This window comes from Grammomys surdaster, unplaced genomic scaffold, assembly GCF_004785775.1.
Source record: "Grammomys surdaster isolate TR1022 unplaced genomic scaffold, NIH_TR_1.0 190, whole genome shotgun sequence".
Lineage (NCBI taxonomy): Eukaryota > Metazoa > Chordata > Mammalia > Rodentia > Muridae > Grammomys > Grammomys surdaster.
Genome location: NW_021604635.1, coordinates 2,433,727 through 2,449,290, shown reverse-complemented (window position 1 = coordinate 2,449,290; position 15,564 = coordinate 2,433,727). Strand labels below are relative to the sequence as shown.

The following is a 15,564-nucleotide window of genomic DNA, read 5'->3' as shown; positions in this document are numbered from 1 at the left end:
AAGACTTCCCTTGTGGGATCAAAACAGGGGTCAAGGCAATGTGCCGGGGAAGAGGAAGCGTCTGTCTTAAGAACTTCACCCATATCCAGTAAAAGAGCTTGTCTTGCTCCCAGCAGCTTAGCTGGGCTTGATGGGAATATCACAGCAGATTGGTATCCAGCCTCTTCTTCACCCTACCCTCCAGGGCTAGATATCCTAATGTAAATATTTAATCCCATTAAAGGCCCTGACAGAAGATACTGCCTGGTGTGTCTCACAGTAAAGCGACAGCAGCTGGGAGTTTTTGTGTATGATGCCATGCCTATCATTTGAGAGACAACAGAAATGCCACACTGCAAAGCCCCAAGATGCTCATCCTACAGTCAGCAGGAGTGGTTGGCGTTTGTCTCCCCTCTCCCCCTTCATTTCTCTCTCTCACCCCAACACAGAACAAACAAAATGGGCGAGAGCGTTTAAGTAAGTTTTTAAAACCTCTATTAGCACAGTATCATCGTAGCTGGAGTAGGAGCAGAACAGGAAAGAGAAAGATACATTTGTGTTACATTGGAGTTTGTTTGAAGAGTCTCCAGCATCCTCCAATGGTCCAGGCAGGAGTAAGCCAATCCAGCCTGAGACGGAGCTCAAGGCAGGAAGGGATGGAGGAGTGAGGTGATCAGAGTGGAACTGAGTGTGTGGAGGGAGTCAGAGGCACGAGAACTGGAGGAAGAGGAGTGCTGGCCTAATACGGGGGGTGGGGGGGAGATTCTAAGTGACCGGGTGAGCAAAGTACTCCTCCTCAATGTCCAGAGAGGCCCTGTCCACGATGGCCTCAAGCCAACATGCTCTCTGTAGATGACGTACACCAGATTCAAAAGAGTTCAAAGGTATGTGCAAAGGTATTGTGAGCCACCATATCGTTGCCAAGAATTGAACTCATGACCTTTGGAAGAGCAGCCAGTGTTCTGAACCTCTGAGCCAGCCCCATAAGTTTTATTTTTTATATTTGTCAACCTAATGCTATTTACCTTAACATTTTAAATTCATTTTAAGACATGTACTTATCGCATGTGTGTTCATGGGTCCTCATGCCACAGAGTGTGTGAATGTCCATACACACACCACAAGCATAGAGGTCAGAGGTCAACTTACAGCAGTCAGTCTCTTCCTTCTACCATGTTGGTCCTAGGGATTGTACTAAGGTCATCTGTCTTGGAGGCAACCACCTTTACCCAAGACATCCTGCCGGCCTTTGAGATGGCTCCACTGTGCAACCCAGCATGGGCTCAAACTCATGACCCATGGGCCTCACCTCCAGAGTACTTGCATTACAGGTGTGTATAAAACACTGTACCTAGCGTCTTGGGGGAAACAGAGGTTAGACCGTCTCACGTAGCCAGGGCTGGACCCCAGTTATATGGCTGAAGATGATCTTGAACTCCAGATACTTCTACCTGGACTTTGGAATGCTGGGATTACTGCCATGCATCTCCACGCTCGGCTTAATCAAATGTCACTTTTAAAGGATTGAAAACAAAACGGGGACCAAAAGGTACTTGGCACATGGTCAGAGAGTACTGTAAGACTTTTGTGAGAACACTTTTGAGACTCGGGCCAAGAGAGAGAAAGAGCCTTGGAATTCTGTTCAGTATGAACTACCAGCTACCCGGTGATTGGATCCTTTCCTTCCTGCTGTGGCTCCAGACCAAGTGGACACTGCCAGGCCTTGCTTGTTCATCTGCTTAGCTTTAAGACAGGGTCTCAGACTTAAGTCCTCCCTGTTCAGTTTCCCTGGGGCTGTGATTACATCACAGTCACCTTGCTCAGCTCTGGTCACCAAGTTTTGTTGTCATTCCAAAGTCAATCCTCTTTCACTACATTTTCACTAACACACATTAATTGTACAATGGAACAGGGTTCACCGTGATTTGTACATGTGCACATGCTATGCTTCAGGTTTCTTTACTCAGCCTTCATTGCCCTGTCTTGTCTGCAGCTCCCAGCCCTCAGCCTCCTCTTCTGAATGTTTATTCTGTGTCAGGTTTATTTTGCCTAGCATGACCTTGCCACCTGTCACCATGCCGTGTTAGTTGACAGCAGGTGCTAAGGAAACACGGTTTGGAAGACACATTAATCAGAAAATAAAAAGTCAGTGTGATAGCTCACCTTGTGCTCAGCAGGTGTCCCATGGACATAGTGGTGTGCTCCTAGGCCTTGCAAGGTGCCCAAGCCTCCTTTCGACATATTTACCCAAGAACTATCTCCCAGAGTGGGGACAAGGGTCCCTGAGAGCAAGGTAAGGCCTGAAGTGTTCATTGTCAAAGTTCGCTCAACCGACCTGAAGAAGTTAAGAACTCCTAAACAGACACGCTGGAACAGAAAAGAATAGAATCACCACACTACCCTTCACCTGGCCCCACCCTCCACCTGATCTACAGAGCCGAACTTGAGGGGCCCTACCTGTGGAGGTCCACAGGCCTACTGTGGAGAAAGGGAGGCACCATCCCTGGAAGGGACTGATTTTACACACACACACACACACACAAAATCAAAGAGTTGAAAGCGTATTAAAGGCAGGGATGGGCCCCATGGTAGACAATCAGACATCTCCAATTCGTGAAGCTGGGTATGCCACCATCCCCGACCTGTAGCTCCCGGATGTGCAGGTGGCGCAGACACAGGAAGGATAAGTAGGCCCCTCTCATCAGGACCGGATTCCTGTTGGGCTCAGTCCCGTCACTCAAGCCCAGCAGTTGCAGGGTCACGGCATAATTGTACCTTAGAAGAAAAAGAATAAGCACTTCTCAGATCAGAGGGCTCAGGAAATCTACACATCACTGAAGGGGATCTTTAGACAGGCAGAAGGGAAATGCTTGCTCCATTTGCATAAGCATAAAAGCCAATTCCCTAGGCAGTTATCCATTAGAAAGACACAGTGCTGGGGAGAAACAGGAATTCAGACACATTAACACTACCGGTAAGATGCTAACAGCTCTGCTTTTATTTTGACTTCTTCAAATGTTTTTGAGACCACGTGTAAGCTACACACTCCTCTGTCACTAGTTTTTCCCACAGTTTTAAACTCATTTCTGTAAATCGCCAATGGGGAAACTTAATTACCCGGGTTCTGTTTTCTGCTTGAGAAAGCCATCAGAACTCTGGCTGAGATGTGGTTTTGCAAGGTCATCATCGCTTGGCTCCACTGAAAGGTTGTCTTCCTTCACACTTTCAGCCTATCAAAAAATAGTATTAGTTCAAACACTTATGATATTAACAAAATCACGGGTCATCATAGAAGTAAGCGTCATGATCTGAATCATATTAGATGTGTTAATAACCATGCTTTGATCCCAAGCAGCATATGAAAATCTAGATTTCTACAATGAATAAGGGAGTAACTGTTTTTACCAGATAAATCTTTCTTTTATTGATAGCTTTTATATAACAGCCGATACATTTCTTGTCTTTTACATTATTCACTTCACAGGAAAAAAAAACCTTTTGTTCCAAGAACATATATGCAATGGACAGAGGTAGTATATACCTTTAATCACAGCACTCAGGAGGCAGAGGCAGGTGGATCTTTGTGAGTTCAGGGCTAGCCTAGTCTACAGAGTGAGTTCCAAGACCCTCAAGTCTCTCTCTCTCTCTCTCTCTCTGTCACTGTCTCTCTTCCCTCTCTCTCTGTTTGTGTGAGTGTGTACATGTGCACGTGGGCGTGCCTTGAAGATGTGTAGCACCTGTCTGCATGTGCCTGCGGAGGCAGCCAGAAGCTGCAGTTGGACATCAGCTGCCTTGTTCATTCTCTTCTCCACAACTACCCCTTCTTTCTCTGAGACAATGTCCCTTATGGCTGGCTGGAACTCCATGTTTAGTAAGGACCCTTGTTTGTAAGTGTCTCACACACTCATCTTTTCTGGTAGTCAGAGGCTTTGGTCATCTACTGGGACCCCAGGGACAAGCATGGAGGTGGTGCTCTCTGCAGTCTGCCCTTGGTCCTCTGAGCAGCCTCTCTTAGCTACCCTTCCTTTGATCCCTAGACACACAGCCCGTTCTCCTGAAGACATGTACTCATTCATGGTGATCCGAAAAGGAATGCTCTCAGCCGCATTCTTTCTCTGATGGGATTGTGAGTCTTTCTGTTGCTTCAAAGATTGTCAGAACCAAACGTGACATCAAATTCCAGTGGAGGAGACTGGAAAGAATAGTAAAATAAAGCACTGAGGTGTTGCTGGGCCTGGAATGCCAGGAAGGAAGGAAGGAAGGAAGGAAGGAAGGAAGGAAGGAAGGAAGGAAGGAAGGAAGGAAGGGATGGCCCAGCGTCCTCTGAGAGGGAAATACTCAAAAATCCAAAAGAACCTTCTTCTAGGGAACAGGAGAGTGGCTGGGAAGCACAGGGCTGGGCAGACCAGGCTGTCAGTGCTGCTCTTTCTCCCCAGGCAGACAGATCTTTGCCCTTGACCATGCCTGCAACGGGTGGTTCTCCAACACGGCTGTGCTCACGGGGTTTGAGATTTGGCTCTCTACCAACTGTAAATCTCACTTCCTTCTTAAAGGTTGGCAGCAACAGTGTGCTAGAAAGCAAAATGGGAAGAAGAATCAGAGGAAAGGTCTATCGCCTGTTTCTGCATTCAGCTTTCTAGTGTTTGTCCCCAGGCACGACTGCCTTGTAGCCAGGATGTAAACGGAACATTTAAAACTACTGTTAACTCAGATTATACAGTCAAGGGTGATTTTTATTTTCTTCTACTCTTCTGCGTTTCCCAAATATCCCATGGAAAATATGCATCCCTGCTATCATCACATAATATTTATATTTTCAGATGTGTATCGAACACATGCATGGTGTGTAAGCCTATGACATGGGCATGCACATGTCTTAGCATATATGTGGAATTCATAGGACACCTTTCAAGAGTCAGTTCTCGATTTCCACCATGGGTTCTGGTGACTGGACTCAGGTCATCAGGGTTTTTATGGCAAGCAGTTTCACCCATTAAACCATCTTACTAGCATGAAAATATTTATTTATTTATAATTAGATTTTTTTTATGTGTATAGGTGTCTTGTCTGCATGGAAGTCTATATACCTCATGTGTGCCTAGTGTGCTCGGAGGCCAGAAGAGGGCATTGGATCCTTTGGAACTGGAGTTATAGATGGTTGTGAGCCTCCCCGTGGATACCGGAAATTGAACCAGGATCCTCTGGAAGAGCTGCCAGTGTTCTTAACTATTGCGCTATGTCTCCAGCCCAGGAAATATTTATTTCTAAAAAGAAATATTCTGTTGAATTTGATGAGGAGCACCAAGAAAAAGGTCTTTTGTTTTGCCAGTCTTGATTATGGGTTGATTATGGGAGCTTCCATGTACTGAACTCTTGGGTGGAGCTCATACCAACTGCCTCCAACTGTCTCTGGAGTCAGTCTGGAGAAGTGAGAGGCAGGTGTCTCTGGTGTGTAGCCACTGAGATCGGACAAAGGCTCTACCACCGCTCACTGGTGCTGCAGCCTGGATGTGGTGCTTCCTGCCAGGAACCACTCCATGAGGTTCTGGCTCATACTGTCTCCTTACACATCACCAGCAGAAGAAGATCATTCAATCTGTGCTTTCTCAGGGAGGTGGCAAGGACACTGACCTGACAAACAACAGGTCATGGAATCTAGCGTTGCTACACAGCCTGCCTAGCCCTTCCCTTGTCCTGATCAGGATTATAGCTAAATAGGTTTTGTCTTTTTCAAAGACTACTAAACCTTTGGTTCATCTGATCCAGGGCTATCTCAATCATACACCAGCAAGTAACAATAATAAGTAAACTTGATGTCTTTCCTTATTTCCCAAATCCAGACCTTGGAGTCAATACAGAATTAGAACTGTGTTAGGAAAGAAAGGCTGGCATTTGGTATTAATGGCAAATGAAAACTAAAACCAAACAGCAACAGCAACATTGTAAACATAAGTGATACCCAGGTAAACTAATCCATGTCACAACACACGGGGGAGCCAGAATGCTCGTTGGTGGCCGATGGAGGAAGTGAATCTTCCGTGCTGGAAACTTGGTTTCTGTGCCTAGTCTAACATAACACAGACTTAAAAAGACCTTTCTCCATTCCCGGCTGGGAACTCAGCTCAGGTCTTGATGTCTGTCAGGTACTCCTGAGTCACGCACAGAGCCTGTAGGTCTAAGTCTTGGTTTTATTAATTTGTGGAGTTTTGTTTTATTCTTGTTTTTGTTTTTGAGACAAGATCTGAGCATGTACCCTAGGCTGGCCTGGAGTTCATTATATAGCCCATGCTGGCCTCCAATTTTTGACTCTCTGGTCTCTGGTACCCTTGTGCTGGAATTACATGCATACACTATCATATCTAATTTAAGGATGAGGGTATTTGTGTGTAGGAGGTGCTAAGGTGGGAGGAGTTAGGAAAAGGAAGAGGAAGGAGAAGAGGAGGAAAAGGAAGAGGAGGAGCTAGGAGAGAAGGGAGAAAGAGAGAGAGAGAGAGAGAGAGAGAGAGAGAGAGAGAGAGAGGGAGGGAGAGGAGATGGAGGCGGATGTTCACGTGTCTGTAGTAGTCAAAGGTAGTTGGTATATCTAGGTTGGGTATTGGGTTACACTTCTGATCTGATTGTATGGGCATCTTGTTATTAATCATTACCAAATATATAAGCCTTTGATTGATCTTTAAGCATTAGAGTCTCATCTTTCTACTGAGCCCGTGTGGATGGTGGGATGGTCTGAGCAATGTCCAGCCTTGCAGAGACAGCATGAAAGATTGGCAGAGCCATCTCCCATGTTGGCGTCTCGTGGGTGGCAGGGCTGGTGTTTCTGGCGGGGCCAGTTCTAGCTACTGCGTGCACGTGGCCTCCGGCCGAGAAACATGGCAGCTGAGCTAGGCAGAGCTCTGCAGCTTAGATAGTTGGATTGACTGGAGGTGGAATTTAAATAATTAACACAACATTTGTGTGTGTGTGTGTGCACACATACACATGTGTATGTTTGTGTATGTGTGTTTTTGTGTGCGAGTGTTCGTGAGCGTGTGTGTGTGTGTGTGTGTGTGTGTGTGCGCTGGTTCACGTGTATGTAGAGGCCAGAGATCATCCGTGAATGGGGTTCTTCGGGAGCAGTCCATCTTGATTTTGGAGACAAGGTCGCCCACTGGCACGTCTTGCTCACTGATTAGGCTAGATCGACTGGCCGCCAAGTCCCAGAAATCTGTCTGTTTCCACCTCTTCAGTGCTGGGATTTCAAGGAGGTACCACCATGTCCAGCTTGAACTTTAAGCTTCCTGGGCAAGCACTTTATCAGCTGAACCCTCTTCCTAGTTCCTAGACCTGGTTTTTAATAAAAGAAGACATTTGGCTAGAACGACACACGAGTGGCCACGTGACCTGAAGCACACCAGAAAAGTAGCGTGATATAAGGCATGCTATTGAAAAGAACAGCAGAGAGGCCAGGGAGATGGCTCAGTCAGCCAAGGCTTGCTGGGCAAACCTTGAAAAATACTTATGTAAAATCTTCAGTGCCTATGTAAAATCTGTGCAATTTGCCAGGCAGGAACTCCAATGGCTGTCATGGTCATGATAAGAAGAGGGAGACCGGGAAAGTATGAAAGGCCCGATGAGACCTGGCAGGTGCAGTTAAACTCAAATTGGGGTGTCGATGAGGAAGGTGGAGCAGAGACGATAGGGTGGGCGCAGTTTGTCTGCGCCTACTGTCTGCATTGGGTTGGATGCACCTTAATAACATACACGAGTGGCAGTAACTTTTCTGTAAGCCTTGGCTGTAACTACATAATCACTTTTATTAAATGTGGAAACCTTAAAGAAAGCTTCAGGGGTGGGGCGAACAGTTTCCCTCGGAGGTGGCGCCACAATGAACTACGGATTGCGTCCCCTCGGGTGTCAGGGTGCCCTGAGGTCTGCCCTCCTCTGTGCAGGGCATCATTGGGAAAGATATTTACCACGGCTCTTGGCTGGCACTTGCTAACTTCAGAGTCCGAGTGCTGATCCGCACACAGACACTGAAATGAGCTAAACTTCCTCGTGCTACGAAACAGCACCAGAGAGTCAGATCCACGCCACAGCCCAGCGCTCCTCCTAGCTGTCACTATTTACTCAAACTGGGTCCCACCTGACACCTACTCAATGTCTGACATGTGAGTCCTCGTGCGGCTTGACTCTGTGTAAAGCGGCAAATGCTTAGAGAGCTCACAAATTATGACTCTGGAAAATTCAGCTTAAAAAAAAAATGTTGTTTGCTAACACAGAATTTCTTCTCTTCCCCGTGCCCAGGCAGCTTGTGTGGCTGGCTTCTCTTCATCCCTCAGGTCTTAGGTCAAACACGACACCCTGCTTTAGATGGAGCTGAGGCATATATACTTCATATATAGTTCGATGTTTGAAAATATCATGGGGCCGGGCAGTGGTGGCACACGCCTTTAATCCCAGCACTTGGGAGGCAGAGGCAGGTGGATTTCTGAGTTCAAGGCCAGCCTGGTTTACAGAGTGAGTTCCAGGACAGCCAGGGCTACACAGAGAAACCCTGTCTCGAAAAAAAAAAAGAAAGAAAAAAAAAAAGAAAATATCATGGGAAACAATATATTTTCCATGTTATTTTCAAACATCGAATCCCATCCCCTCCCCCTGTCCCTCCCTTTATTAAACCGTCAGGCCCGAGACTTTTACCTTCCTCTGCTCTCTCAGCCAATGAGAAAATAAGGTTTTGACTGTGGCCTTATGATTTTCTATTTCTCTTTTCTCTTTTCCTCCTCTTCTTCCTCCTCCTCCTCCTCTTCTTCCTCCTCCTCTTCTTCTTCCTCCTCCTCTTCTTCTTCCTCCTCCTCCTCCTCTTCCTTCTCCTCCTCTTCTTCCTCCTCCTCCTCTTCTTCCTCCTCTTCTTCTTCCTCTTCCTCCTCCTCCTCCTCCTCCTCTTCTTCCTCTTCCTCCTCTTCTTCTTCCTCCTCCTCCTCTTCTTCTTCTTCCTCCTCCTCTTCTTCTTCCTCCTCCTCCTCTTCCTTCTCCGCCTTCTTCTTTTTCTACTTCTCTTTCTCCTTTTTCTTCATCTTTTTTGAGACAGGTTCTCATGTAGCCCAGGTCAGCTTTGAACTCTCTATGTAGCAAAGGACCTTGAGACTTCAGTCCTCCTGCCTCCAGCTTCCAAGTGCTAGGATCACGGGAGTGTGTCACACCTCCAGGCCCTCAGACGTTAATACCTGAACTCTCAGGTGATTGAAGTAAACTATCCAGCATCCAAGAAGCTCAGAGATACCCAGCACAGAATGCCCTGTTCTTCTGCCCCACCCCCACCCTCTGTCCTGTCAGTCTGGCTGAGGAAGTAGAGGACTCACAAACTTTTAATGTCCCCTTGCTGGTTTACAGTCCTCTTGACAGTGACATACCACACTGCAAAGTGGCGGCAGCAGCCCTCAGCACAGATGAGATGCCAGCTGAGGGGAAAGCACCATGAGAGTTGGATGCTCTGTGGAGGATCTGGGAGGCAGGGCAGCCACTTCTGCTGCTGAGCTATGTGGACAGCCCATTTCTCATTGCTTGTGTTCTCTAGGCCTGTTTCAACAGATTAAACCTAAGAAGGGTCTCTCTCTCTCTCTCTCTCTCTCTCTCTCTCTCTCTCTCTCTCTCTCTCTCTCGTGCACTTCCAGACACTAACACATTAGAACCCTTCCTTCAGGTCCCACCTCCTCCAGCCTGGGCTGGCCGTCCAGGACTTTCCCAGCATTCTCAGTTTCTCTATACCTTTGGCTTTCTACAATTGCTTATCACTCTAGCGTTCTGTTAAAGCAGCAGAACTGTGTGACAGGAGCTCTCGGGCCTGTTGGCCGCCTGGCTCTCTCTGAGGTCGTGCGGGGTGACCACAGGGCTCCTCACAGGCCTTCTCACCTTCTGCTTGAGAATGCTGTCCCCCTCTCTTGCCCGCCTCTCTCACCCAGCAAGAACCAGTCCCAAGTGCCTGCATCCTAACCTTTTACATCCACAAACACCTCTGACTCAGGGGAAGCGACACCATGCTCTCTTTGTCAGGACCACGCCTCTGCCCTGCTTCTTCGTGCCCTCCCCCTCAGTCCCAGCTCATCCATCTCCCATTTGCCTTCTTCCATCTTTTCCTTTCAGACTATGAACACAGTTGGGTCTTCCCATCCTAAGGAAGGTAATAGGTCACAGACAAATAATAGCAAATTCTAGTTTCAAAAGCATAGGGCACCAAGGTCAAGACAAACAGCCACTGACGCTGTGTAGAGATGTCCTCTCTTCACAACAGCCGTCTGACTGGCTTCCCTGAATTTGATCTTTTCTTTCTTCAATCTAACCTACACGCTGCTGCCACAGAAATCCCCCTAAAACACCCTTCTGCGTATATCACAGCCCTTACGGGACACGGCACTCTTGAGTTGAGAGTTTATGGCGTTCATAACCTGTCGTTCCTTCTGCATCTGCAGGGAAGCTTGTCTTTAGCGTCTTCCTCTCCCCCACAGACACTGTCTCCTCTCATGCTGACCTCGCTCTGCTGCTTATGTTAAGTCTCTCCTTACTGTACGTGTTTCCCATAGCACACAAGGCTGTCCTGCTAACAACACACAGGGTTCCATTGGCTGGGCGCTCAGCTCTGCTCAGCACAGGACTCGCAGCCTGGCTGATGTGAATCTGTGGGAGCCTTTGGCTGGAAGAATGTACATCCCTGTGTCCCTCTCTCTGAGTGGCACCCCTGCTCTCTTATGCTTATTTTTTCTGAATTGTTATATAACAATTATACTGTAATTGCTATTATTCTTAAGTATTATAATAATTAATCTGCATAGATAATACAGCTTTGATGCAGAGGGCGAATTACTAACGGTGACACACAGGGCCAAAGGGAGCCAAAGGCAAATGGACGGTGTGTTCCTGTCCTACCTGGTAGAGCTTGGGGTTGCTATAAATATTCTGCCAGACTTGATCATAGTTTCGCGGATGCGGGGCCTGAGAAATCGGGAGGGATGGGTGATGCGGGGCCATAGGCACTGTCTTTGCAGCGTGGTCCTGGAGTGCTTGCATGACTCGCGTGGGCTCAGAAATCTTAAATAGAGCAGGGAGAAGAGGTGGTTAGTAGATACAAAAGGCTGCTTGTTTCTTTCTTTAAACGTATTTACTCTGTGTGTGTGTGTGTGTGTATGTGTGTGTATGTGTGTGTGTATCTGTGTGTATGTGTGTGTATGTGTGTGTGCATGTATGTGTGTGTATGTGTGTGTGTGCATGTATGTGTGTGTATGTGTGTGTGTGCATGTATGTGTGTGTATGTGCGTGTGTGTATGTGTGTATGTGTGTGTGTGTGTGTGTGTGTGTGTATGTGTAGGTGGGTAGGTGTCACAGGATATATGTGCAGCTCAGAGAGACAGATTATCATTCTTCCATCATGTGTATCTAGGGATCAAACTCAAGTTGTCAGACTTAGCAGCAAGTCCCTCTACCTATTGAGCCACCTCACTGGCCCCTGGACCCCTTCTCTTCAGTAAGAATCGGAAGGAGCCTTAAGTGGGACATCATTCTATTAAAAACATCCAGGCTGAGGATACATTGTGAGCGAGTGCTTGCCTGGCGTACATGCAATTACAGGTTCTCTCTCCAGCACCACACGAACCTGCCATGGGTGGTACATACATGCAGTCCCAGTACTTTAGGGGTAGATGCCAGAGGATCAGAATTTAAGGTTTTCCTTAGCTACATAATTCAATTTGAGGCTAGTCGAGGATATTAAAAACGAATTAAACTCAAACATTATGGTTACCCAAATACTTTCATCCATTTGATACCATGTAAATTCATATATATGTGTTAGCTTATTTAAAATTCGGATAGTATCCTCACGAGTGTTACACCAGTGAAAAGAGAACCCCTCATCAGGTGCAAACCTGTCCTCTGTTAGGAAGCTGTAGGAGATGAAGAAGGCACAGGCAAGTGGCATGAGGCAGCCTGTGCTTCCTAAGGAAACAATCATGAACCCATTTCCCTGACTGTTTCACATGGAGCAGGGCATGTGTTACAAGTTTAGATGGGAAATCATCATAAAATTCACATGGAATCTCAAATAATTCCCCAAGAGCCATATAGTTTAAAAGGAGGGAAAAGGCTGGGGGACTCACACTCCCTGAGTTCAGAAAGTGTTTCAGATAAATAGTCATTAAGACAATGTGTCATTGACATAAGGACAGGCTATAGGCCCCAGAGCTCAGAGGTAAATGCTAAGACCACCAAGAAGGAAAAGGTACGGTCTGCACTAACGACGTGGGAAAATGGAACAGCAAATGCAGATCCCTGGCGTTTTACTCTTCAAAAAGTTAAGCCCTAAAAATATAAAACTCTCAGAAGAAGACAGAAAAGCTTCATAATGAGTTAATTTTTTTAAGATTTATTTACTTAATGTATTTGAGTGTTTTACCTGCATTTATGTATGTATACCACATATATGTCTGGTGCCCCTGGAGGTCAGAAGAGGGAATCAGATCCCCTGGAACTGGAGTTACAGTTGGTTGTGAGCCATCATATAAGGACTGAGAAACAAACTCTGGTCCATTGCAAGAGCAATAATCCCTGTAAGTGGTGCACCCCCCCCCAGCCCCTGGGCTGGCTTATCTTTTACTGTTGGGTTTTGAGGAAGTAGCCTATAGATGGGAGAAAAACACTTTCTAGTCATATATCTGATAAAGGAAATACAATATATAAAGAGCTCTTACAATCTAACAACACAATTACTGAATAAAATTTAAAATCGAGGCAAAAGACTTGAACAGACACATCCTAAATATGATTATGGCTCATAGGCCATATGTGTGCAAACAGCCAAGAAGCATATGGAAATATCCAAAATGTCACCCGAGGAGCGCATATTCCCTCACAGCCATTAGGAAGGCACTACTGAAAAAATGGACAGTAGCCATAATTGGTAAGGGTGCAAAACTGGAATGCCTGTCGACTGTTGTTTGGTACAATAAACACCAAAGGCTGAAAGTCAGAGTTAATGGGGTTTAGCTATTCACTACTTCACTTCACGATTCAGCTATTTCACTTTGTTTATATACCCAAAAGAATCGAAGACAGATATTTGCACACCTGTGTTCATTCATAACAGTATCCCACGAGACCTACCGACAGGTAGATGAAGAGACCTTAGTAAGTACTTACAAGCGATTTCTATTCTGCCTTGAAAGAGAAGACATTTCTGACAAATTTTCCAACATGGATGCCCCTAAAAGACGTTGTGCTAACTGTCCCGCACAACCTCCCGCCAGCAGGAAAGACGCGGCACACTCAGGATCCTTCTGCAGTATAAGCTTTAATGCATCTTGAGAGGGAGAGCATAAGCTTCACAAAGGAGGAGGGACCCCAAGGGCCTAAAACCCTTCCCTTATATAGAGAGCTAAGCTCGCCTGGGACGTGGCAGTCTCTGATGGGCTCCTGTTGCCTCAGGCCACATGACGTGTTCCAACTGTCAGATTAATCAAGGCGGGAAAACCTTCCAGCGCATGCGCACAGACTTGTTAATGGCAATGATGTGATAAGGATAGCTTCCCACAGCTAACTGAAGTAAACCAGTCATGAAAAGGTTAAGTAATGCCTGAGTAGCCTCATCTGAGGTTTCTAAAGAGCCAAACTCATCAGAAGAGGAGCTAGCGAGGTTGTCTGGCTAGCTAGGGGGAGGGACGCTGGGGAAATGTTCAATGTGGGCAGTGTATCAGTGCTGCAGGAGGAGAATGTTCTGGAGACCCATTGCCCAACAATGTGAACATGTTTATCAATAATGGATTCTGTACTTAAAGTAGCTAAGACAGCAAATTTCCTGGGAAGTGATTTGCACCCAACCTTATTTCAGAGATGAGGAAGTTCAAGTCGAAGGATCAATACCATATGCAGCCCAACACTGAAGCAAAGACCTGGCTCTTTTTGACAGTGTTTTTTTTTAAAGACAGGATTTTATGTCACGCTGGCTGGCCTGAAACTCTCTATGTAGACCGGGCTGGTCTGGAACTCACGGAGATTCATCTGATCCATCTGCCTCTGTTTCCTGAGTTCTGAGATTAAAGGTGCGTATGTACTACCAAGCTTAGGGAGGTGACCATTTTTATTCTCTCCTAAAAGCTAGCTAGATTTTTAAAGTTTGCTGTTTAGATTCGGAAGTTCTAAATAAGAGGGCAGAGAGGTGTCCCCGAGTTAAGAACACTGACTGTTCTTCTAGAGGACCCAGGTTCAATTCCTAGCACCTACCAGATAGCTCACAACTGTCTATAACTTCAATCTTAGGAGACCCAACACTCACTTTTGGACTTTGTAGCATTAGGTATTCCCATGGTCCACAGACATCATGGAAGCAAAGTATCCATGAATTAAAAAATAAATTTTTAAAGATTTAAAGAAAAAAAGGCTGAAAAATAAAGTCTTAATAGTGAACCCATGTCAATAGTTTGTTGTTGTTTGCTTGCTTGCTTTGTTTTTTTGTTTTGTTGTTTTTTGTTTTGGTTTTTTGAGACAGGGTTTCTCTGTGTAGCCCTAGCAGTCCTGGAACTCACTCTGTAGACAAGGCTGGTCTCAAACTCAGAAATCCACCTGCCTCTGCCTCCCAAATGCTGAGATTAAAGGCATGTGCCACCACTGCCTGGCCCACTTGCTTTATTTTTAAAGAGAAAGAAAATCTCATATTTTTTGAGGATGACATTTAGCAAGCCTCTTCTCTATAGTAGAATATGACTATATTCTTACCTTCAAAAACTTTGACTGGAGGTGCATTAGTTCGTCTATTCTTTTCTGTTCTTTGAGTCTGGTCAACATCTTCTTTTGCCAAGGATCACATTTTGGCTTGACCTAATGGATGAATAAGTTCATGGGTCTCAACAAAAGCCACACTGAAAAAGATCTGAGGACCTGCCAAAGTAGATCTCCTGTCCCGACTTGAAGGTCTGCTGGGGTGTGTGAGGCCTTGGAAAGGGTCTGCACCAGTCACAGAGCTGTGGAAGGGGCCAACACTCGGCCTATGCCACATAAGAACTCCATATGAACTATCCTGAGCAGTTCACAAGCACGGAGCCTAGTGCCACAGCACAGGATGCACCGTACTGACAAAGCAGAGGGGGAAGCGGTCAGAGAGTGCTGAAGACTTTACAATTAAAGCCTCACTCTTCCTATTAAGAAACTGTATCTCTAACTTAGCGATATGGCTACAAATTACATCATCAAGTTGATAATTCTCAAATTCATATCTCACCCCAAACAGACATGCTCAGCTTTCCGTGTGCAGGCTGCCTGTAGCCACCTAGAGTCAAGAATAGCTCTGAGTACAGCCACACACAAAATGCTAAACTCCCTCAAAGCCAGATTTTTTTTTAACTCAATTGTGCAGTTCCCAAGCACAAACTCTACAGGTGACAATGCCACATTCTAGTGTCAAAAGGTTGGATGCTCTTGACTGTTTTGCCTAAGTACCTCCTTAATTTCTATGCTTGGAGGTTAATTCTAAGACAGAGGGTCTGCCCCACCTACACTGACTGAGTTCAAGCCCAGGTAGAGAACAATCTTTGGCTCGCTCCTTCCTTCCTTCCTCCCTCCCTCCCT

The 15,564-nt window shown here is 46.0% G+C and overlaps 1 protein-coding gene across 1 annotated transcript in view; it reads right to left on the bottom strand.

Moving 5' to 3' along the window:
- The window catches only part of LOC114622640, a 150,300-nt gene that overhangs the window by 112,873 nt on the left and 21,863 nt on the right, over nt 1–15,564 (bottom strand). Inside the window, exons 9-13 of the mRNA XM_028769051.1 lie at nt 14,716–14,817; nt 10,879–11,040; nt 3,097–3,194; nt 2,622–2,754; nt 2,143–2,346 (exon numbers count right to left, since the gene is read on the bottom strand). Coding sequence (XP_028624884.1) covers nt 2,143–2,346; nt 2,622–2,754; nt 3,097–3,194; nt 10,879–11,040; nt 14,716–14,817 — 699 coding nt within the window. The remainder of the gene's footprint in view (nt 1–2,142; nt 2,347–2,621; nt 2,755–3,096; nt 3,195–10,878; nt 11,041–14,715; nt 14,818–15,564) is intronic.